We start from the raw sequence: 25,076 nt of genomic DNA on the forward strand, positions 1-25,076 counted from the left end.
CTGATCCAACAGTACAACCTCACTCCGGAGTCCTACCGCAAGAAGTTCCGGACCCTGCAGAAGGGACCAAAGGACTCCTGGGCTGACCACCGGCGGGCACTTGCCCGAGCTGCCGACCACTGGACCCAAGGCCTGCAGCTTTCCACCGGACCAGAGATCCTGGACTTGGTCATCACGGAGCAACTCTTGTGGAACTGCCCTGAGGATCTCCGCCAGTTCATCCGAGACCAGAAGCCAAAGGGGTCCACGGCTACAGCTGCCCTGGCCGATGACTACACCAACAATCGGGCTCCTGAAGCCAGGAGAGCAGCCACCAGCAGCACCTGGAGAGGGGGTAAGATGAACTCTGCGACTGCCCCACCTGCCCCTAGACTGCAGGGGGTGTCCCCCTCAACTCCCCTCTCCAGGCCCGTGGCAGAACCAAGACGGTGCCACCAGTGCAACCTACCTGGACACTTCAAGGCCATGTGCCCTCAGCGTCCCAAGGCCCCGGCTCCGTCCCCGTCCCAAGGGCCGCCCAAGGTGTATTGTGTGGGTGGGGGTGGTGGTAGGTCCCTGGACAGCTTCCAACCTGTCACCGTCGGCCGGTCTGTGACCATAGGACTGCGAGACAGCGCCTCGGAGGTGACTCTGGTGCGGCCTGAGATGGTGTCCCCCCAAGACTTGATCCCTGGAAAAACCCTCGCTGTCTCCGGGATTGGAGGCATTGACCCGGCGCTGCCTGTTGCTGACATTTATGTGGACTGGGGCGCAGGGCGAGGGGTGAGGGAGGTGGGGGTAACTGATCGGACCCCCGCAAACGTGCTACTTGGGACAGATTTGGGGCAGATAACCTCCCAGTTTGGGCCCCCACCAAGGGCTGAACCTTCAGCCAGTACGGACATGACTCCTGACAATGTTAATGTGTTATCTATGAATGATGTGAGAGAGGGGGGAGTGAACTCTGATATTTCTGCTTGCACAGACACCATAGACACACACACAGCTGCAGCTGTGACAGGGGAGGGGGTCAGAGAAAGGTGTGACAATGCCTCTACAAGTAATCAGCCTGTGAGCTGGGATCTGCTGCCCTCTGCAGGGATAAGCAGAGAGCAGGGTGCTGCAGGGGGAGGACCAGTGTGTGGGGTGGGGGCTACCACAGCAAATGTGGGGTCCCCAGAGATTTCACAGCGGGGTTCTGTTGCTGCAGGAGGGGAACAGGCAGGTGAGATTGGGGCCGGTCCAGGAGCGGAAGTGCTCCCAGGTAAGATCTCGGTGCATGGTTCCCCCACAACCGGGGTGTCAGGAAGCCAGGTAGGTCTGCCTGAACCGGCGACTTGGTCAGGAACGGAGGAGGAGCAGGCACGACCCACGGTCGCAGCGGCTGTGGCCGCTGTCACCCGCAGTGGGAGTGCTGGAAGCCAAGGGGCCTCCCGGAGGTCCGATAGCTCTTCCCCTTCTGACCAAGTGGCAGCCGAGTCAGGTGGAGGCCAGGACACAGGTCCCGGGGTACTGACTGAAGATGTGACAGTCTCGTCGATTCTGGCCACATCTAGTCAGGGGTTTCAGGCAGCGTTAGAGGCTGACGACAGCCTGAAAGCTCTTAAGGAGCAGGCGGCACAGCCTCCCTCGGACTCGGACCCGGAGCGAGTGGTCTGGGACCAAGGACGGCTGTATCGGGCCACGGTCCAGCAGGGTTCACCGGAGGCGTGGCCCAGGGACCGACAGTTAGTGGTACCCTATCCGTTCCGGACGGAGTTGTTGCGGATCGCACATGAGATTCCGATGGCCGGACACCTAGGGATCGCTAAGACCAAGGCCAGGTTAAACCAGCATTTCTACTGGCCAAAAATGGGGGCCGATGTGGCTGCCTACTGCCGTTCGTGTGAAACCTGTCAGAGAGTGGGGAAGGCGGGGCCACACCCCAAAGCCCCACTGGTATCTCTGCCAATCATCGATGAGCCTTTTAGGAGGGTGGCTGTGGATCTGGTCGGCCCGCTGGCCATCCCCAGCAGCTCCGGGAAACGCTTCATACTGACGGTAGTGGACTATGCCACCCGGTACCCAGAAGCAGTGGCCTTGTCGTCCATTCGGGCTGACAAGGTGGCCACCGCATTGCTGGAGATTTTCTCCCGAGTGGGTTTTCCCCAGGAAATGCTCACTGACCGGGGGACCCAATTCATGTCCCAGCTGATGGAGGCCCTCTGTAAGCAAGTCCAGGTGCGACATCTGGTGGCCAGCCCGTACCATCCACAGACTAATGGCCTGTGCGAGCGGTTCAATGGCACCTTAAAGCAGATGCTTAAGATGTTGGTCGACTCCCATGGGCGTGACTGGGAGCGGTATCTCCCACACCTGTTATTTGCTTACCGGGAGGTTCCACAGGCCTCAACAGGATTCTCACCGTTTGAGCTCCTGTACGGGCGACGTGTGCGGGGCCCCCTGGCTCTGGTGAAAGAGGCTTGGGAAGGGGATTTGGCCACCCCTGGAGTGTCGGTTATCGAGTATGTCATGCGCTTCCGGGACAAAATGCAGGCCTTGACGCAACTGGTACACGACAATATGGCTCAAGCCCAGGCCGATCAGAAGCGTTGGTACGACCAGAACGCTTGTGAGAGGACCTACCAAGTGGGTCAAAAGGTGTGGGTACTGGTCCCCGTACCACAGGACAAGCTTCAGGCAGCCTGGGAAGGCCCATACCTCGTGTACCAGCAGCTCAACCCTGTGACGTACCTGGTCACCCTGGACCCTGCCCGTGGAAGGCGGAAGCCCTTCCATGTGAACATGATGAAGGCACATCATGAGCGGGAGGCATGTGCGCTCCCCGTGTGCAACCTGCCCGAGGAGGGAGAAGCGGAAACCCTCTTGGATATGCTAGCCCAGGTTAGGGCAGGCGGATCCATTGAGGATGTGGAGGTTGGCCACCAGCTCTTGGAGGACCAACGGTCCCAGCTGTGGGCCACCCTACACCCCTTCCGGGGGTTGTTTACCAACCAGCCCGGAAGGACTAACTTGGCTGTCCATCACGTGGACACTGGGGATCATCCCCCGATCCGGCGTTCAGCATATCGGGTCTCCCTGGAGGTGCAGCAACACATGCGCCAGGAGATTGACGAGATGCTGAAGCTGGGGGTGATCCAGGCATCCAACAGCGCTTGGGCCTCGCCTGTAGTCCTCGTCCCTAAGAAGGACCGAACCACTCGGTTCTGCGTGGACTACAGGGGGCTCAATGCTGTCACGGTCGCCGATGCGTACCCAATGCCACGCATCGATGACCTGCTCGATCAGTTGGCCGGGGCTCAGTACCTGACCATCATGGATCTGAGCCGGGGATATTGGCAGATCCCCCTGACTCGCAAGGCCAGGGAACGCTCTGCCTTTATTACCCCATTTGGACTATACGAGTCCACGGTGATGCCATTCGGGATGAGGAATGCCCCTGCCACTTTCCAGCGGATGGTCAACACCCTGCTCAAGGGACTTGAAGGGTACGCGGCCGCGTACCTGGATGACATTGCCGTCTTCAGTCCCACCTGGGAGGACCACCTAGAGCATCTAGCACAGGTGCTCAGGCGGATCCACCGGGCAGGTTTGACCATCAAGCCGGGAAAGTGTCAGCTGGCCATGAGCGAGGTCCAGTACCTCGGTCACCGGGTAGGCGGGAGAACACTGAAGCCCGAGCCTGAGAAAGTGGAGGCCATCGCATCCTGGCCCACCCCCAGGACCAAGAAGCAGGTGATGTCCTTCTTAGGGACCGCCGGGTACTATAGGAGGTTTGTTCCACGCTATAGTAGCCTGGCAAAGCCCTTGACGGACCTCACCAAGAAGAAGCTGCCCTCTGCAGTCGATTGGACAATGGACTGCGAGACAGCCTTCCGGGTCCTAAAGGACGCCCTGTCCAGCCCGCCCGTGCTACAGGCAGCCGACTTCACGCGGCCGTTTGTAGTACAGACCGACGCCAGTGACTTCGGCCTCGGTGCGGTACTCAGCCAGGTGGACTCTGCGAGCCAAGAGCACCCAGTCTTGTACCTGAGCAGGAAGCTGTTACCGAGGGAAGTGGCCTATTCCACCATGGAGAAGGAGTGCCTGGCCATAGTGTGGGCCCTGCAGCGTCTGCAACCCTATCTATACGGGCGCCACTTCATCGTGGAGACGGACCACAATCCCCTCAGCTGGTTGCACACCGTCTCTGGGACGAATGGGCGACTGTTGCGATGGAGCCTTGCGCTCCAGCAATACAACTTCACCATTCGCCACAAAGGGGCCGTGACCACGGTAACGCAGACGGGCTGTCCCGACAAGGAGAGGTCGCGGACGGGCGCACGGGGGAACACCGGAGTGTGCTGCCCCCTAGCGCCCTCAAAAGGGGGGAGGTGTGAGGTAAATCCGGAGATATGACGATAAATCATGATATTCAAGTTATGTCAGGAAGCCCTCTCCTGGTGTCACCCCCCCTTTCCTTCACACAACTTGTTTAGCAACCCATCCCATGGCCATCTCCTGTGATATGGAAATTAGGTGATGTGGGAACAAAGGACACAGGATGACTCCCTGCCGTCACCCTGTAACAAGAGTTGTATCTCATTATAAGGCTCTGGAACTAGCCAGACAGAACGACTCCAGTAAAAAATGGTTCATATCTCGCAAGCCATATTTCCGATAAATACGGCAACCATAAAAATGGTGTTTTCGCATGCGGACGATGCTGGCACACCTTTTTTATGGGAGCGGGAGCTTGGGAAATACCCCAGGCGTGATATCAGCCAATGTGGAACTAGTAGACAAGTCATGAAACCTCTCATTCTGTAGCTAAATTCATAACTGTCACAATGAGAGCATTGGCGTCCGCCTACGACGCTCCCAGGCCAAGTTATGGCCATATTCCATGTTGTGGATTTTGTCCATAACTCCAGCCAGGGGTGGAGCAGTGCTCCCTCTGAGGTCACGAAGGTAGGAGGGGACCTGGATTTGCCCAGGTTGATAACCCTACTTCGGCCATTTTCCAGTGTTCTTTCGCTGGGGGTCACGTGCAGGAAACATCTGTGGGAGTTCCTGGAAACCTGGTCTACAGCGCCCCCCTGTGGCCAGACGCACAAGGTAACTGATTGAATTGCATACCTGTTTGTAAACCATGCTTTATCTGTAACTGTACTCTGACATATGTATATTCTGTAGATTCCCTATTGTATATATTGTAGTTTCTAGTGTGCTTTAGGCTGATTAAATTATATAATTAATCTTGGGCTGTTCTGTTATCTCGATCTTGAATCCCACGTCTGTGTGTTCGGCTAATAGTTACCGTGAAGCGGTTGGTGGCAGCGAGTTTGTGCCAAGGATTATTGTGGGGAGGCCAGTGAGATTCGGGAAGATATTATATATTCCGCCCGCGGAGGTCGGGGGAATATATACCCTACTCTCACCGGGGACCCTTCAATAATCGGCATCAGTAGTATAGCGGCCTCCTTGCTTATTGTCGGGCAATTCCATAATTGGCCTGACTATAAGAGGGGCGCTAGAGAGCGCGTCACGTGCTCTGTCTGTCGGTCGGGAGGTATAAAGGAGGGGTGACCCCACTTGTTACCCCCCGATTGTGACGTACTGGTAGCCAGCGCAGGGGATTTCTGAGTGACCCCCCCGGTGGTTTGTGACACTGGGGATGGACTGCAGCAAGATTATAAACCTTTTCTGCCGCAAAACATGCTGCAAAACCGCGGTAAAAACCGCAGCGTGCGCACAGGGCCTAACAAGCAGTGAAAACTGTTCACATTGTGTACAGTGCAACTTTAAAATAAAAAATAAAATGAAAAATAATAAATCTTTATTTTTATATAGCGCTAACATATTCCGCAGCGCTTTACATACATCAGCCCCCATTGGGGCTCACAATCTAAATTCCCTATCTGTATATTTTTGGAGTGTGGGAGGAAATTGGAGAAACCAGAGGAAACCCACGCAAACACGGGGAGAACATACAAACTCCTTGCAGATCTTGTCCTTGGTGGGATTTGAGCCCAGTACCCCAGCGCTGCAAGACAGCAGTGCTAACCACTGAGCCACCGTGCCGTGCTAACCACTGAGCCACCGTGCCGCCCAACTTTACTGTAGAGGGTCCTGATGGTGAACTTTGGCGATATACAGTAGATTTGCGTCTTGTATCTATATTGAGGCCACCATCATGGCTCAGACGTGTTCATAATTAATAAATATAATGTCTTACATCAAATCGTGCTCTGTGTGTTGTGCTGTCCTGTGTCCCCTACCAGGACTGACTATCATTATGGCACTTACCATATTGAAGTATTATACAGTATATGTGAGTGGAAAGTGACTATGTGTACACAGAGTATTTAGCGAAGGGTTATTACATAAACTGAGTAGAAAAGATCAAATCCTCTGCAAAACACCTCGAAAACATTGTGGTTCTGCTTAGTTTTCGCTAAAAAAAAAAAAATGTAAAAAGACTTTGTGTGTGCAAACCCAAGTTTTTCAGTTTTTGAGGAGGATTTGGAGAGTTTTCTCACTTTTTCCTCAGTAAAAAGACTCTGAGCACAAACCCTACATCAGATATTGATCATTTCACCTTTAGGTTTCAGAAGCTGAAAATCCCGGCCCTGGATTCCCAAGTTCCTGTTATCATTAATTGCATTCTTCAGAATTACATGGAGATGCTTCAGTCCACTAAACACGTAAGTCCTGTAATCTCAGTATTCCCACAGTCCGGGGGCGTCAGACGAACTCTCAGAGGATCATCATTGATTTTAGGTGATTTTTTTTCAAGCTTGTAAAATTAATTAAAATCCGGCTGCATTAAAAGCAGCACATTATTATTTTTTTACTTGCACATGCTATTTTTCATGGTTTTTCTCATGTCATATAGAGAAGTATACGGGGAAAATACATGCAAAATGATAGATCTTTGAAATCCTGCTCTATAAACAAAAAGCCAAAGACTGAAAAAAAAGCACCAGAAATGTGATAAAAGACTTGTTTGTGGTACACTTTTAATAACCACTTATAGTTGCAGCATTTACCTGGCAGCGCCGGTCATTCTGGGTTTTTGTTGTGGGCGTGTTTTTTTTAGAATCAATAAAACAAGATGGCCATTTTAAAAAGAAAATACCCTTTGGTCGATTTCACCCGTCAGTATGCGGCTGGTGAGTTCAGTTCATGCTTCTCAGCCCGTACTTGGTCTATAAAACACTAATGGGTGAAACCGACCTAAAGGCGTGTTCAGATCCAAGCACCGTGTGCAACGCACGGTCCGAGCCCAGTGTGTACTGCACGGACTGGCGGCACTTCTCCCAAATCGAGCATCATAGCCTCGTATATCTCTGAGCCTCTGGCGCTTTAGTCTGGAGAACCACGGTCAGTCTGTGCTTGGGCTGATTTGCCGCATATCAGACTGTACCCTTATCTTGTTTTATGTTTTGTGTTTTTTTTTGTTTTGTTTTTTTACTCAAAAATTCTTCTACAAATATTATAAGTGCAGTTACGTATCAAGGAGCTTCTATGGAACCGTGTACTGCACTCTGGTAAGGCAGCAGAAGTCACTTGACTGGTTTAACATTAGTGTTAATTGTTTCCCTCTTTGCATCCCTGTAGTGTTTCTTTCTTGCCCAGGGTAGTAACTTGAGCTACTGAGCCCAACTACAGTGCTGCCTGCTCTTATACTATACCACCCCCCCACTCATCACCACCGGTCCCTCCTGTAGTGCTGCCTGCTCATATACTATACCACCACCCCACTCATCACCACCGGTCCTCCTGTAGTGCTGCCTGCGCTTATACTATACCACCACTCCACTCATCACCACCGGTCCCTCCTGTAGTGCTGCCTGCTCTTATACTATACCACCACCCCACTCATCACCACCGGTCCTCCTGTAGTGCTGCCTGCTCTTATACTATACCACCACCCCACTCATCACCACCGGTCCTCCTGTAGTGCTGCCTGCTCTTATACTATACGACCAGCCCCACTCATCACCACCGGACCCTCCTGTAGTGCTGCCTACTCTTATACTATACCACCCCCCCACTCATCACCACCGGTCCTCCTGTAGTGCTGCGTGCTCTTATACTATACCACCACCCCCACTCATCACCACCGGTCTTCCTGTAGTGCTGCCTGCTCTTATACTATACCACCCCCCCACTCATCACCACCGGTCCCTCCTGTAGTGCTGCCTGCTCTTATACTATACCACCACCCCACTCATCACCACCGGTCCTCCTGTAGTGCTGCCTGCTCTTATACTATACCACCACCCCACTCATCACCACCGGTCTTCCTGTAGTGCTGCCTGCTCTTATACTATACCACCACCCCACTCATCACCACCGGTCCTCCTGTAGTGCTGCCTGCTCTTATACTATACCACCACCCCACTCATCACCACCGGTCCTCCTGTAGTGCTGCCTGCTCTTATACTATACGACCAGCCCCACTCATCACCACCGGACCCTCCTGTAGTGCTGCCTACTCTTATACTATACCACCACCCCCACTCATCACCACCGATCCCTCCTGTAGTGCTGCCTGCTCTTATACTATACCACCCCCACTCATCACCACCGATCCCTCCTGTAGTGCTGCCTGCTCTTATACTATACCACCACCCCCACTCATCACCACCGATCCCTCCTGTAGTGCTGCCTGCTCTTATACTATACCACCCCCACTCATCACCACCGATCCCTCCTGTAGTGCTGCCTGCTCTTATACTATACCCTCCCCCCACTCATCACCACCAGCCCCTCCTGTAGTGCTGCCTGCTCTTATACTATACCACCACCCCCACTCATCACCACCGATCCCTCCTGTAGTGCTGCCTGCTCTCATACTATACCACCACCCCCACTCATCACCACCGATCCCTCCTGTAGTGCTGCCTGCTCTCATACTATACCACCACCCCCACTCATCACCACCGATCCCTCCTGTAGTGCTGCCTGCTCTTATACTATACCACCCCCACTCATCACCACCGATGCCTCCTGTAGTGCTGGCTGCTCTTATACTATACCACCACCCCCACTCATCACCACCGATCCCTCCTGTAGTGCTGCCTGCTCTCATACTATACCACCACCCCCACTCATCACCACCGATCCCTCCTGTAGTGCTGGCTGCTCTTATACTATACCACCACCCCCACTCATCACCACCGATCCCTCCTGTAGTGCTGCCTGCTCTTATACTATACCACCACCCCCACTCATCACCACCGATCCCTCCTGTAGTGCTGCCTGCTCTTATACTATACCACCCCCACTCATCACCACCGATCCCTCCTGTAGTGCTGCCTGCTCTTATACTATACCCTCCCCCCACTCATCACCACCAGCCCCTCCTGTAGTGCTGCCTGCTCTTATACTATACCACCACCCCCACTCATCACCACCGATCCCTCCTGTAGTGCTGCCTGCTCTCATACTATACCACCACCCCCACTCATCACCACCGATCCCTCCTGTAGTGCTGCCTGCTCTCATACTATACCACCACCCCCACTCATCACCACCGATCCCTCCTGTAGTGCTGCCTGCTCTTATACTATACCACCCCCACTCATCACCACCGATGCCTCCTGTAGTGCTGGCTGCTCTTATACTATACCACCACCCCCACTCATCACCACCGATCCCTCCTGTAGTGCTGCCTGCTCTCATACTATACCACCACCCCCACTCATCACCACCGATCCCTCCTGTAGTGCTGCCTGCTCTCATACTATACCACCACCCCCACTCATCACCACCGATCCCTCCTGTAGTGCTGCCTGCTCTTATACTATACCACCCCCACTCATCACCACCGATGCCTCCTGTAGTGCTGGCTGCTCTTATACTATACCACCACCCCCACTCATCACCACCGATCCCTCCTGTAGTGCTGCCTGCTCTCATACTATACCACCACCCCCACTCATCACCACCGATCCCTCCTGTAGTGCTGCCTGCTCTCATACTATACCACCACCCCCACTCTTTACCACAGGGGCCTCCAGTAGTGCTTTTATTCTGACACTAGTACCCCTGCTCATCACCCTCCTGTAGTGCCACCTGCTCTGACACTACCACCCTTGCTCATCACCACCGACCCCTCCTGTATTATTTTCTCCTCTGACACCCTCACCCCCTCCCATCACTGCCCCTTCTGCAGTGCTGTGCATGCTCGGAAACCGGTTAGTGGTGACGTGCACAAATTTGTTCTTCTTCCCTAGGACTAGTACAGCTATGGCTATAGTTTCTCGCCTGTTTTTTTTCCTTGTATATTTGACCATTTCCCCATAGTGACCATTTTTCCTTCAGGAGCTCCTTTCAGATTTGTATATTTAAAGAGTGCTTGTCACTGGAATCAAGCTGGCGAGCCACGGGACGCTGGAATCAGACACTGACTGTGAGACGGCAGCCTGGATATCGATATCTGAAATGCTGCAACGCTTATGAAAAGACATAGATTTAAAGCCTTTCCATAGGAAAGAAGAGACCTGATTAGTCTGATGCGGTCTCTGGCTGGCTTTCCATCGCATGTCTCCAGGGATTGAAAGGTTTGTCCCATGAGTGCACATAGGGACGTACCTGTCAATCAACTAGAGCAGGTGAGAAGGAGCCATCAGGAGGTGGTGCCGGACTAGTCAGGTTTCTCCCTATAGTCCCTGGCTGGATCGGTAAACTAGGTTTTCTCTGACAAACCAGAGATTTTCAGAGAAACATATAAGTGGCAATAGTCCTGCCGCCCGGCTCTGGTTCATGCTGCTCGTGAGCCGGGTTGTGAGCCTAGTGACAGGGATCAAAGACTTTAAAACAAGTTCTTGCTTTGTGCGGTTTTGACTGGGATTAAGAATTTATATGCGGAGAGTCACAATTTATTTTTGGGAGTTTTGTCTTCTCTAAAATTCACTTGCTGACTTACATTCTGTGGACCTGAATCATTATTGTATTTTTGCAGCTGTTTTTAGCAATTTTTTTGTTTTAGTCTGTTTGATTTGCACCAAATTCTTATTTTTCACCTCCTTTCTTCTAAGTCTATTTTATGAGTCTTTGTGTTTCTTATTGATGTTCACCATTGTAGGTCTTTGCTTTCTAGATGTTTGCAGATGATTCATCAATTGCGTCTTTTTCAAAAGTTGCTACATTTTTGTGTAAAAGTGTTCCAGTTCACTCCCCCCCCCCCCCCCCCCCCCCCGCAGCGATTTTATGTACACATGATATTTTGCAACATTTTAGTGAAACAAACCTTTTTTAGCTTTCAAGACAAAAATAAAGATTATTATTATTTTTTTTTTATTTTCTATAAGATTCAGAAACCACATGAACTATTTTAAAGAACACAAATGATAAATCGGGTCATATATCTCCATCATTTGCAACTTTCCAAATGTCTCAAAATATTAGTGGATTTGTAGTCCAGTATTCTCCTGTAGTACAGAATATGTATAATTTCACCTTTGCATAGTTGAAGGAAGCCTTCCATTAATTATATTTTAATTGAATATGTATAATGTGTATGGTGCATGGAATGAGTGTATTAACATCTCCAGCCAAAGCCGCGCTCTCTGGGATCCAGCGCCGTTCTTTTCCTCTTTTCAGTGACATCACCGCTCTGCAGACTTTCTGCAGACTTTCTCCGGCTCCTCTGTGCTCTGCGTGTGACCTCCAAGTCTCATTTACAATATGAGTCTATGGAGCTGTTAAGGTGAACTCTTAACCAGAGATCACTAGTTGCCTACTGCCTGGCTGAATTGGTATATACCAAGTGCATGCATAAAAGAATTCACACCAGACACAGTCGGATATGAAGTCTCTTCTTGGTCACAGTAAAGATGGCACCAAACAGACTGAGGAGACTCATGCGTCCTCTTGATATAGGCTAGGGGCGTACACAAGTTCAGATATGCACATTTAGTGGGACAGTTCATGGGCTAGCGAATGGGGAGTTCCGTGTTGCTGTTGATGGGCAGGTCTGACCAGTGGATGAAACCATGACGATGGGAGGGACGTCATTTAGTGAATCCATGCTGATGGTTTAGTCTATGATGTCATCTGATCTGTGGGTTGGTCTTCTAGCTTGACCAGGGGTCTTCCCTTATATGGTGGTCTTCTTTCATCTGGACATTCCTTGCATTCCAAGCAAGGTGTGGATAACAGAAAATGGCGGCCAACTTTATATCTGTGTCATGTGTATGATCTGAAACCTGAATTATGTAAGGCAAATCGACATATTTCCCACAATCCCTTGTCAAGAGGTTAATTAAGTATTTGATAAAAAGGTCCTCCTCAACAGTCCCCCCTAAATACTTTATTAACCTTCTGACCCTACCGTGGTCCTCTAACAAATCAGCTCTAATGCTTTAACTGCAACCTTTTTTCATTTTTCTATCCGCTATACAAGCAATGCTAAGCCTTTGCCCCCACTGGTACAGACTGCTGATCAGAGTTGATCACATCCCGCACACACAGTTCACAGAGGCACAGGTAATGTCCCAGTCCTTAGAACAGACTATTTAATGCTGAAGAGCTTACTCAGATTTTTAGATTAATCGATTAGAAAGAGTAAGGCAATTGTAAGAATAAGCTTCTTACTGTTATGCTGCAGCTTTTAGCATTACTGTTTCTGAAAGACTGATTCTCAGTCAATATCCGAGTGCTGTCCGCGTCTTCGAGACTTTTCTACCTGAATACACCTAATTGTATCACAACACTAATGGATCTCTTCTTGTCTCGGGTCCACAATCTACCACCAGGAGGCCTTTAACAAGATTTCCCTTATGCATGGATCCGATTACCTTCAGTAACACAGAGTAGCACTTTTACGGCTTCAAATACCAACAAATAAGACAATACCAGTTACCTGCAAGTGTATGTTATCCTTAAAAAGTCACTTACATCCTTAAACTAATGAGCTGGTTCAGGTCAGATAATGTTTTTTTCCACCATGAGCCCTTATTTGTGTAATGTTCCTGTACCCATTGTTCCCTTATGGTTATTTCCCATGTATCATCCCCAATCTAGAAATTCTCCATAAGGTTCTATGTGAGATAGTCCAGCACTATGTGTGTTGTGACCCCCATTCTGCTGGTACGATGGACTCTTTACAGCGGCTGCTGTCTCCAGATGGGTTTTCCCTCAAGCTTCATGGAAGTCGCTGTGGTTGGGAAAAGCTGGATCAGCCCATCTGATTCTGACTCATGGCTCTTTCTGACTTGTCTTTTTAGGATCACCCAGTCTCCTGGCTGGAGACCACGTGCTCCTGACACTGATTTAGGATCTGGAATTGGAGGATACACATGTTTAACACACTATACAGGCAGTTGTATAAAGCTCATACATCACTGGTCAGGATATCACACTGTATCTAAAGTATCTAAGAAATATAATCACATTGTAGGTGCTAAACCAAAAATATCTTATATAAAGATCTAATTATTAAGAAAAAGGAAAATTTGTTACATGATTTGCCAGCGTCCACAATTATCTTGGGGATCGTTACATTTTTATGTTATAATCATTAAAATTTTAAACAACATACACCCATGTGACTATAGACACAATTAAATATTCCAATAAAGGAGGGGGCAGGGATTGGGGCAATAGCCCTAAACTCTCCCTACCTCGCAGCGGAGGTCGGCACCCTATAAGGCGAATTGGCGCCCCCGCTCACCGACGGCTCACCCTTCCTTTCCCTACACTGCTAATGCTAATACGTGCTGCTAATGTCAGTGAGGGAATATAGAAACCGTGAGATACCGGGGATAAAGAGGCGTCAATATGCAATTATATATATCCAATTCATTCCCAAAGATTAAATATTCACACTCTGTATTTTACATAGCTGTTTGGTAGCTTAAATCAATATGATACAGCAAATTTGAAGGACCAAACCCTAAAATAAATTAAATATCTCACATGTATAACATGTACCCACTGTATCAATATAATAATAATAAGGCCAGGTAAAGTCATGAGGAGATCTCGTCCAATCACAGACTCTCCACTGTCCAATTCACACTCAGGCTAATAAAATAAACGCATATTTGTCAGACATTTAGCTTGAAAGAAGCCCAACGCGTTTCTCCCTTCTTCACAATGGCAGATGGGTTCATCAGGTACTGATCTCTATAGTGACCTCTGCTATAGAATATGTTCTTTTACCGCTTTTTAGGAACTCCATTTTTACATAGCACCAGCACCATGTGTTTTTCAGCAGTAACGTTTTCCACACTGGATATGTTTCAGAGTAGGCCTGAAAAGAAATTCACTCAACATGCACAAAACTCATATAAACCTACTCATGGTAGCTGTATATGACTAATCTGCAATCACCGGAGCAATAGAGCGGATGAGGGGGTGTTTCTACGAGGTCTTTACAGTTTTTTCTACCTTAATAGGCACACGTCTTACAAGACTGGATGTGTCTGGCCACCTGGGTACTGAAGCAGTGGTGCCGCCCATATCTTGTCTATCCCAACACCTTTGTCACATGGGTTACCTGGGCCATTATTGAGTAGAACGCTCATGGCAGAGAAAGCTTACCGCCCTTTATCCACAGACCTTCCTCGGTCACTGGCTCCCTGCGTCTCACACACCGTTCCTTGCTGAATTGCTTGTTCCTGTAAGGATTTAAGAACACAAGGAGTGACCAATGTCACGGACGACGTGACAGGAGCCACCGAGGTACTGGTACTGGTCTGCATTGGTAAAGGACTCTCAACTCTAGGCCCATTCACTGCTTCTTTGTTGTGCACCTGTGCGAGCATCTCCTCCGGCTGCTGCCTATATCCACATTTTGACTATCTTACCCCTTTCCGCTCTACAAACCACAGTGATCGCAAATCTTCATCTCGTTCTCCTATTCCGTTGAGAGAGGAGTGGTTTGATTTTTATTACCTCATGTTGTGTAACCTCAGCATATCCAGTGCACAATCAACCAGCATCTTGGTATCTGGATCCATCTACGGAAAAACTCAAAATCTGCATTAGCAATGGCCTCATCTGAGACATGTTCAAAACCTGACGATTCTTGTTACATCAGAGCAATCATGAGATATATGTATTTCTGCTGTATCCTCCTTACAGATAAAAATATAAAGAACACTTAATAGAAAAACCCAATCGATGAACAAATTAAAACCTTAAATAATACGTGTGACTTTCCACATCATCTTCCCCCCCTTTTTGAATCTATTATCCAAAACATAATTAGATTCAAAAAGTGTGTGGCCCCGAGCTCTACATTTAGGCATGAAAGTCACATTGTATAGATTGTACCTAATCAGGAACACCAGAAATATTGTTTTTATCTGTAACTTAATGATGGAAAACCCTTTCAATGGCTTTTATAACCTTTGCTTGAACCACAGAAATCTGCACTGCAATCATTCTTTCTATAAAAAGAAAGCAGATTATTCAATACATTAAATATAAAACACAGAATTCCATAAATCATCCACATTCCTTAAAATAAATTATTGTAATTATTAATAAATACATATTAATTATTATTATTATTATTATTATTATTATTATTAACTATAATGTAGCACAACCTCTGGATATTGGATGTAGAGGCGTTCATATTTGAAACATTGAGGAGATTATCAGCATCTCTGTGATACTGTCATATAACTTGAAGGGATAAAAGAATCTAGAACAAATAAACTGGCCATGTGGGAAAACAAAATGTTGATTTGCCATAGAAAAATTATCCAACAGACTTCTATGCTTGAAAAGCTATCAATGAATGTAAACATGTCCACAGTTGACTTTTATTTCTTTGGGATAAAATTAGTAAAATAAAACTATTGTCAATGACCTTTTTCCAATATAATTTGCAATGAATTAAATGCAGGAAGCCTCTTTTTTTTTTTTTTTTCTTCCTCTTGGGCTGCTCAAACAATAGATTCCAAGGGGAGACAAAAAAACCCTGTTCCACAAGTTTTTAAGATTGCTCCTCCCCCCAAAACCAGATGGAAAGAGGCTTCTTCAGCTGCAGGAGACAAGTCAAATTTCCCTTCTTCTATTGATTTATTTGTTTATTTTTATTTTTTAAAACATGCAACTCTCAGGATAAATCTATCAGATCCATAACGGAAATATTTATTATTTACTTCTTTATCATGACCTCTACTGCAAAGGTACGTTATTTAAAGGTTTGTTTTCTAATTTTATTGCTTACTAATTAATAAGATATTCCTCCTTGTGACTGTCCTGACTCAATCCAACCTGCACACTGGATCTATATTAAGTGTCTTCCACAACTCCCCAATCATTCAATGTTCCATCTTTTAGTGCTATAAACATTTACTAACACTTCATGTTATTCAGTGGCTGCAGTTTTGCCAGCTCCACTGAGGCCTATAGAAAATGGCCCCACAGCACGTGATTTCCTTCTCTTTGTTGGGATTGCAGCATCATGTGGGGGGAGGGGAAGGTAAACTTTTTTTTTTTTTTCTTTCTCAACTATTTCCCCCTATATTCTATAGTATGGATTTTATACATAAACACCACACATACATTTATACATCTCATATACACACATTCAGATATCTATAGTCCTGATCCAACTACAGTTAAAAACACTCATGTTTCTGTCTAAGTATATAGTACTCCATCCAATCCATTGCACATCCCCCGACTCACTCTGTCTTTGTCTCAATCATGCCTCAGCCATGTGCTTCGTCCACCATTTTAAAATCTGTAGGGACATGTGGCAGAGAAAAGGGAAAACTGACCTCACATCTGCTCAAACTCTGTCTCCCCATTTTCTATAGTCTGTACTTATACATATATATTTATACACACATACACGATCTAAGTCTAATTGTAGATAAAAAAAAACCCTTATTTCTGTCTGACAGCCTGCGGTAAGCTGTAACCAAGGTAAACATCGGGTAACCAAGGTGGTTACCCGATGTTTACCTTAGTTACCAGCTCACACCGCTTAACTTAGCGTGTGCAGGGAGCAGGAGCCGGCACTGGCAGCATGAGAGCTGCGGAGGCTGGTAACGAAGGTAAATATCGGGTAACCACCTTGGTTACCCGATGTTTACCTTGGTTACAGCTTACCGCAGGCTGTCAGACGCCGGCTCCTGCTCCCTGCACATTCAGGATTGTTGCTCTCTCGCTGTCACACACAGCGATGTGTGCTTATCAGCGGGAGAGCAACAATAAAAAAACGAACCAGCACTGCGTGTAACGAGCAGCGATCTCACAGCAGGGGCCAGATCACTGCTCAGTGTCACACACAGCGAGATCGCTAATGAGGTCACAAAAAACGTGACTCAGTAGCGATCTCGCTGTGTGTGAAGTACCCCTAAGTATATAATAGTCCACCCAGTCTTTGTTCAAACATTTACAGAGCACCCCCCCCCTCACTTCCTGTCTTTGTTTCAATCATGCCTCAGCCATGTGCTTTGTCCACCATTTTAAAATCTGACCTACAATGGCTGCAACCAAAAATAGCACATGGTTTCCGAATTTTTTCCGACTACAACTACACACAACTTCATCAATTTCTCCATCTTTCTCTCAAGATAAACAACACCAAACAAGCAATCTTTCTCTATGCATACCAAGATAAGAATAACAGACAAACAAAGAGATGGGGAGATGACACAACTGAAACACTAAAGAAAGCCTAGGGTTTGCAGCATACACTTCCAAATCCTTCCTTACTCTGTCATGTGGTCCCTGTCTGATTTCTGCGTTCTGTAATTCACAAAGACACCAATGGTGTCACCCCTGGCTACAAGGTGTCTATACCAGCCAATTCACTGCAGGAAAACACTTTAAAAGGTTAAAGGTTAGATTTATGTATAACGTAAGGCTCTGCACTCAGTCTAGCCAAAGCTGGGCCCTTACATATGGCTCTGCACTTAAGTCTAGCTGATCTTGGCACTTACATTTGGCTCTGCACTCAGTCTGAGCTTGGCACTTACATCTGGCTCTGCACTCAGTCTGAGCTTGGCACTTACATCTGGCTCTGCACTCAGTCTGAGCTTGGCACTTACATCTAGCTCTGCACTCAGTCTGAGCTTGGCACTACAAAAAGCTCTGCACTCAGTCTGAGCTTGGCACTACAAAAAAACCCCACAAACCATATCACAGGCAACCACAAACAGACAATATCCTTTTTGTTTCCACACACTGCTCACAAACCCACTTGCTCTTTTAACCACAAGTCAATCTCCCCTTGAGACAAACAGGCAGCAGGCAACTGAACACGTGACGGTTCTTCCGAGATTAATATGGCCAATAGCCGTGAGACCCGTCTGCCCGTCAACAGATACCCCAACAAACCGGACACAGTCAGGCAATCAGTGCCACACACCCCACCGAGACCACGGGAAGACTACAGATTATGAAAAATCAGCAGACCTACCGTACTCTCGTTAGGAAGTGATCAATTTCCTGGGGTGTCCAGCACGTCATGCCATTCCAGTTGCCGGTTCATCAGGATTTCAGGTGTCTCCATCTATTGGCCCCACGTTAGGCGCCAATAATGTTAAGGTGAACTCTTAACCAGAGATCACTAGTTGCCTACTGCCTGGCCGAATTGGTATATACCAAGTGCATGCATAAAAGAATTCACACCAGACAGTCGGATATGAAGTCTCTTCTTGGTCACAGTAAAGATGGCACCAAACAGACTGAGGAGACTCATGCGTCCTCTTGATATAGGCTAGGGGCGTACACAAGTTTAGATATGCACATTTAGTGGGACAGTTCATGGGCTAGCGAATGGGGAGATCCGTGTTGCTGTTGATGGGCAGGTCTGACCAGTGGATGAAACCATGACGATGGGAGGGACGTCATTTAGTGGATCCATGCTGATGGTTTGGTCTATGATGTCATCTGATCTGTGGGTTGGTCTTCTAGCTTGACCAGGGGTCTTCCCTTATATGGTGGTCTTCTTTCATCTGGACATTCCTTGCATTCCAAGCAAGGTGTGGATAACAGGAAATGGCGGCCATCTTTATATCTGTGTCATGTGTATGATCTGAAACCAGAATTATGTAAGGCAAATCGACATATTTCCCACAATCCCTTGTCAAGAGGTTAATTAAGTATTTGATAAAAAGGTCCTCCTCAACAGAGCCTCATTCTGACATTCATAGATTTACATTGTAAAAGCCATTTCCGGGTCACAGAGAGCAGTGTGACCCAAGAGTCTGCAGAGGAGGCGACTTCACTGAGAAGAGGAACAGAACGGCGCCGGACACCGGAGAGAGCGGCGGTAAGTGATATCAATACACTCACATTACGCCCCATACATATATACACACATTTAATGAAAATAAAAATATTAATGGGAGGCTTCTTTAATAGAGATGAGCAAACCCGAGGTCCGGTGTTCTGGCTTTTATTAAAAAAAACAGAGTTTGGGTGCTTTACGCTGTGCTTGGGTACGCTCGATGCTCGGCCTAGTTGAGCCGCTTGCAGTGTTTGAACGGCTCCCACTAGGGGTTACAATAGCGTGATTGGATGTAGTGTGCACCTCCCCTGCAACCTTCCCTCCAACCAAAAAAATGGAGAAACCCCGCCCTCCCCCGGAAGGGATCTGTTTATGGCTGGCTTCATGTAGGCGGAGACCTGAACTGCCCAATTTGTGACTTCCATTGGGGTTCAGGTCAAGTTCGGGTCCCAAACTGAACTTAAGTTCAGCTGACCCTGTCAATCCGAACTTCACCAGGTTACTGTGCAAAGTGTCAGAATCATGCAACTTTTTGCTTTGAAACTGTGCAAAAAGTGTAATAGATAATTTTTTTGAGTCTGTCTAAAATCTGTCAGCCCATGCGTGGCATTTCGAAGAGTTTGGTGCAAAAAACAGCTCAAAATACAAGAAGAGAAAAAAGAAAAGTCGCTTAAAAAAATAAATAATCAGATAATGAATCAGGAGCTGTATCCTGAGGGTATGTGCGCACGTTGCTTTTTACCTGCTTTTTTGCTGCTTTTTCTTCTGCGCTGTTTAATGCCAAAATGGATGTGTTCTTCTATTCAAGCAAAGTCTATGGGGATTTGGGTTTCTTGTTCACACTATGTTGTTCAAAATGCTGCCTTTTTGTGGCAGAACTTTGGTCAAAAACTCAGCTTTTCAAAGAAGCAACATGTCAATTGTTTTTGCCATTTGGGTTTTGCACTGCAAAGCTGAGTTTTTGACCAAAGTTCTGCCACAAAAAGGCAGCATTTTGAACAACATAGTGTGAACAAGAAACCCAAATTCCCATAGACTTTGCTTGAATAGAAGAACACATCCATTTTGGCATTAAACAGCGCAGAAGAAAAAGCAGCAAAAAAGCAGGTAAAAAGCAACGTGCGCACATACCCTTACAATGAAATCAGCTCAGTGTTACTTTCCTCAGCACTATGAACATTACAAGAAGGATCCCCCGACTGCCAGGAGCATGCCGCCTGTGGCCGGACGGATCCGATGGTCAAGACAGCTGTTACACAAGATAAATGAGCCCATCGCCTATCTGCAGGTAGGATCTCACATTCTGTATTTCATTACATTGTCAGCTGAATATGGAGCCATTATAGGGCTCCAGTGCTGGTGGACAGGCTTTTGTCTGCACCTCTGCTGGCCTCTCAAATAATTATCCAAAATTATTTACAATTGTAAACTTGTATTGAAAGTTAAGCGAGACGTTGTAGCGCCAAAACTGTTACCAGTGACGGTTTTATTTTTTTATTCAAATATTTTCCTCTTTTTCAAGAATAATTCTGACATCTTGTCGAGCCCGGAGGGTGACGCCGCGGTGCAGCTGTATAATAACATCGGTTATGTACTGGTGGAGTTTGAGGTCTTGCATCACAGAGCCTGGTTTGAGGAAGTCTTCAGCGACCTGCAAGTTGGTAAGTGAGCTTATTACAGGCGTCCTTGCGTCTTGTAGGCAGCAGGCTTTGGGTTTTCCATTTTATTGCAAACATATCTAATCTCTTTTTATTTTTCCAGCACTGCAGGCAACATTATTGGTTCGCCATCCCGAAACAAAACAGTTGTTTGTTAATTTTGATCCTAAGTTTCTAGAGATTTTCCAAGAAATAAAGTGCATGAAAAAGATGTGTTTAGATGTTCCAGAAGAAGCTGAAGTATTTCTGAAAATAGAAGCAGAACTGAACTCAAATCGTCTCCAGCTGGAAGTAAGAGCATTTACATGTAGAATTGCTTGTACTCGCCTGCAGGCAAACGATTTGCCTAAGAGCTGGTGCAGACAACCGTAAGGCTATGTGCTCACGTGGTATTTGGTTTTTTTTACATTTTTTTTATACATTTTCCTTGCTTATTTTAATCAATAAAAGCAAGGAAAAAGCATCCCAGCAAAGTCTGAGAATCCTGCCTTGCTGTGCACACGCTGCTTTTTTTTTCCTTGCAGATTTTGTTACTGAAAATAGAAGCAGCATGTCAATAGTTAAATAGTTACATAGGTTGAAATAAGCCCTAGGTCCATCTAGTTCAACCTTCCTCCACCAATTCTACATTTTGTCCCTAAGTCACTTATAACCAACAATATTGTGTACTGAGGAAATCATCCAAGTTCTGCCTTTTTTTTTCATCCTGCGTTTCTTTATTCCCCTGCAATGTTCTATCACTACAGTGGATTATAGCGCAGCACTTTGCCTCACACAACATGCATACAACATGGTCTGTGAGGCATGCCATACGTAGCTCAGTAACCCGGCGTCATCATGGTGGCGACCCAGGGTTACGATGGCAGCGATCGGGTCCCTGAGATTGCATGCCAGAGAGATGTAAACGATTCCCCTCCCTGCTTTCTGAATGTGGTGATCATACTGATCGCAGCACACATGAGGTTAAACTGCCAGGAGCGGCGCGGACACTGCTCTGAACACTGAGAGCTGGCTCCCAGCTGTAATATCAGCCAGTGATGCGGTGATTTCAGGGGTACATCGCCTAAACCCCCGAGATTGCCATGACTAAAAATAAAAAAAAAAACATGAAACAAACACAATAAAAAAAAAAACAACACATTTTTCAGCTGCTTTTTCTTGCCAAAACGTGTTTTTGTGTGCAGAAAAGAAGCACACAAAAAGCAGCATAAACACATAGCCTAAAAATTGGATGAGTGCTATCCATCATTTTGACGGATCACACTCGCCACATGTTATTCTATGGGGCCATGCACTTGTCCGATTTTTATTTTTTTTCTTCAGACTATGACTATCCAAGGAGAAAAATTGCAGCATGCACAAATTGCTTCTGAGACTTGGATCGCACTTTTGTCTGTGAAATAAATCGGGCCGCGCTCAGATGGCATCTGCTCATTTTTTCCTTGCTAACTTGAACCATCAAAGCATTTTTTTATCAAAGCTGCAGCGTCAATTATTTCAGCTTTTTTCACCCATCAAATGAATGGAGAGAAAAACACACCTAAAAACTCATTAAAAAAACACAAAAAAAATGTATTTAAGGCGACGTTCATACATTTAGTATTTGGTGAGTTTCTAAACTGAGTATTTGTAAAAAAAAAAAAACAAAAAAAACCCACAATACTGAGTGGCTGAACATTACAGAAGTGGTGCGCCTTTCTATTATACTTCTGACTGTTCCAGTCCTGATTTTGGCCTACAAATACTGACTGTGTGAACGTGGCTTTACACAGCGTCTCTCCTACGAACACTGATTTTTGGTACAGAAAAATTTGTTGTAAATACTCAATGTGTGCACACACCCTTAGGCCACGTGCACACATTGAGTATTTGGTGAGAGTTTTTCTTCTTGATTTCTAAAACAAAAACCATGACTGGCTAAAAATGCAGAAGTGTGCCCGTGATTCTTTTATACTTTTCCTAGAATTGTTCCACTCCTAGTTTTGACTACAAATATGGAGGGTAAAAATCTCACTGCTCAGTGTGTGCACATGGGCTTAAGCTACGTTGTTACAATGAGCTTTTGGTGAGTTTTTGCACATCTTATTTAAATTAGCTTACTCGCATTTATTACATGTATTTTTATCTCATTTTTGATGCTGCATTTTTTTTGTCTCTTTTTGGTGTGTCATGTTTTAAATAAAGCTGGTTTGCTTTTGATACTTCCTGGAATTTGGCTTTGACAAAACTTTATTGATATACTCATGTGTGGTTTACATACTTTTCTAAAAATGAATTTCTGTCTTGGAAAAGCACTGTATATGAACATAAGACCGGCACTCCAAAACTTGCAGTAATCTTTAGAATTTAATCCATAGAAGTAAAATACAAACAAAAAAAACGCGTTTTCAGCTAGACCTTTAGGCTTGGGCCCCACTTTGCGTTCACCTACTTGCAGTTTAGAACACACGTTTTGGGCTTAATTGATATGACCAAAGTTGCCTTTTCTTTATCGTTCCTATGGGAGACCCAGACATTGGGTGTATAGCTTCTGCCTCCGGAGGACACACAAAGTACTACACTCAAAAGTGTAGCTCCTCCCTCTGAGCCTATACACCCCCTGGAGAAACCAGATCTAGCCAGTTCATTGCTTTGTGTTCAGGAGGTCACATCCACACATGCATTCTCATCTGATTTTTCATTTTTGGAAAGAGTTTGAAGAAAAGCGGGTCTAAGTCTGGACCCCCGGCATGTCCCTTCTCACCCCACTGTGTCGGCGGTGCTGTTAAGGTTGATTTACAAGGCTGGAGCCTTACATGCCACGCTCCTTCACCATCCCTTGGGCTCTGGCTTGAAGTGTGAGCCAGCACGGTTCTCCATGCTTTGCAGGAGACCGGTCTCCATCCGCAGCCCTTCAGGATCCTGCTGAACGGAGCACTCATCCCCAGGGACCTGGCCCTGCGTCTCAGCAAGCTAAGTACCTGAGACGTTTATATTCCGGAGGTCCCTGTATTTTATTATGGTGGGAGAGTGTGCTGAGTGAGTTTTCTAACATTTCCGGCCGGTTCTCTGGCTTTCCCCTGAGAACCGCGCCGATGGTGCCTGCGCGCCGGCTGCACAGCTCAAATTTAGGCCCCGGCTTCGCCGGAGGCCTACTTTTCGTTTTCACTGCCCTCGCATGTCATTCATGCAGAGGGACAGTGCGGCTCCGCCCAGCGGCCGATTTGCACAGGGGAGAGACACTCCTCACTGAGTACATGTCTCCTCCCCTGTAAATCTCTTTGGCCCTCCAGATCCCGCTCTCAGAGTTGGCCCCGCCCCCTCTCCTCGCTCCGGCGCCATTTTATCAGCGTTTTTCTCTGCGATCATCACTGGCTGCAGCATCCCTGCTGAGGTGCTTGGGGGTCCGGGCTTTGGGATCTGGAGGGCACACAACACCGCTCCAGCGGTGTGGTAAGCCACAATCTTTGGTTGTGGGCCTCTGTCCATTCTCTCTGGGGGTCACTCTAGCAGAGCCCCCACTCCAGCAGCATGTCTCACACGAGGAGCAAGGCAAAGCTATACTCAGTATGCACTGCATGTAAGCTCGTGCTGCCTGATCCGAGCACATTTCCACATTGTGATGCCTGCTCTAACCTGGCGGTGCCTCAGCCTGGAGTCTCACCCCCAGTGGTCTCTCAGGCTGCTCCTGCTCCTGTGGCTGAACCCCCGGCTTGGGTAGAATCCTTAACCAGGTCTATCTCCGAGTCTTTTGCCGACTCCATGGGACAGCTGTCCCGGACTTTGCTGAACATGCATCATCCCCCCTCACAGGGTGCCTCTGCTCCTAGGGCTCTCTCAGCGGAGCTCACAGAGGATTCTTCATCTGGTCCCAGGCCCCGTCCTCCTAAGAGGAGACGTAGGGCTTCCTCCCCTTCCTCGCCCCGCGGCTCTGTTTCAGAGGCTGACTCGCAGGACGAGGAGGATGCCTTTACAGGGGCTCGGATGCTACCTCTATGTGCCCCATTGATCTGTCCGAAAGTGACTCAGATGTTAGTGATTTGATTGTGTCCATTAATTCTGTACTGGACCTCAATCCGCCAGTATTAGAGGAGCAACCCTCTCTGGCAGAAAAGCACCAGTTTACCTTGCCTAAGAGGACAAAGAGTGTGTTCTTTAACCACTCCAGTTTTCAGGCCGCTGTGACCAAGCCTAGGGCCTGTCCTGACAAACGCTTCCCAAAGCGTGGTTCTGATGACCGTTTTCCCTTTCCACCTGAGGTG

The 25,076-nt window shown here is 47.3% G+C and overlaps 1 protein-coding gene across 1 annotated transcript in view; it reads left to right on the forward strand.

The window, feature by feature from the left end:
- The window catches only part of DNAH8 (dynein axonemal heavy chain 8), a 593,387-nt gene that overhangs the window by 157,944 nt on the left and 410,367 nt on the right, over nucleotides 1-25,076 (forward strand). The window contains exons 13-16 of the mRNA XM_075338922.1: nucleotides 6,566-6,665; nucleotides 20,346-20,465; nucleotides 20,700-20,838; nucleotides 20,939-21,126. Of these exons, the coding sequence (XP_075195037.1) occupies nucleotides 6,566-6,665; nucleotides 20,346-20,465; nucleotides 20,700-20,838; nucleotides 20,939-21,126 (547 nt within the window). The remainder of the gene's footprint in view (nucleotides 1-6,565; nucleotides 6,666-20,345; nucleotides 20,466-20,699; nucleotides 20,839-20,938; nucleotides 21,127-25,076) is intronic.

Source organism: Anomaloglossus baeobatrachus, chromosome 3 (genome assembly GCF_048569485.1).
Source record: "Anomaloglossus baeobatrachus isolate aAnoBae1 chromosome 3, aAnoBae1.hap1, whole genome shotgun sequence".
NCBI classification, from domain to species: Eukaryota; Metazoa; Chordata; class Amphibia; order Anura; family Aromobatidae; genus Anomaloglossus; species Anomaloglossus baeobatrachus.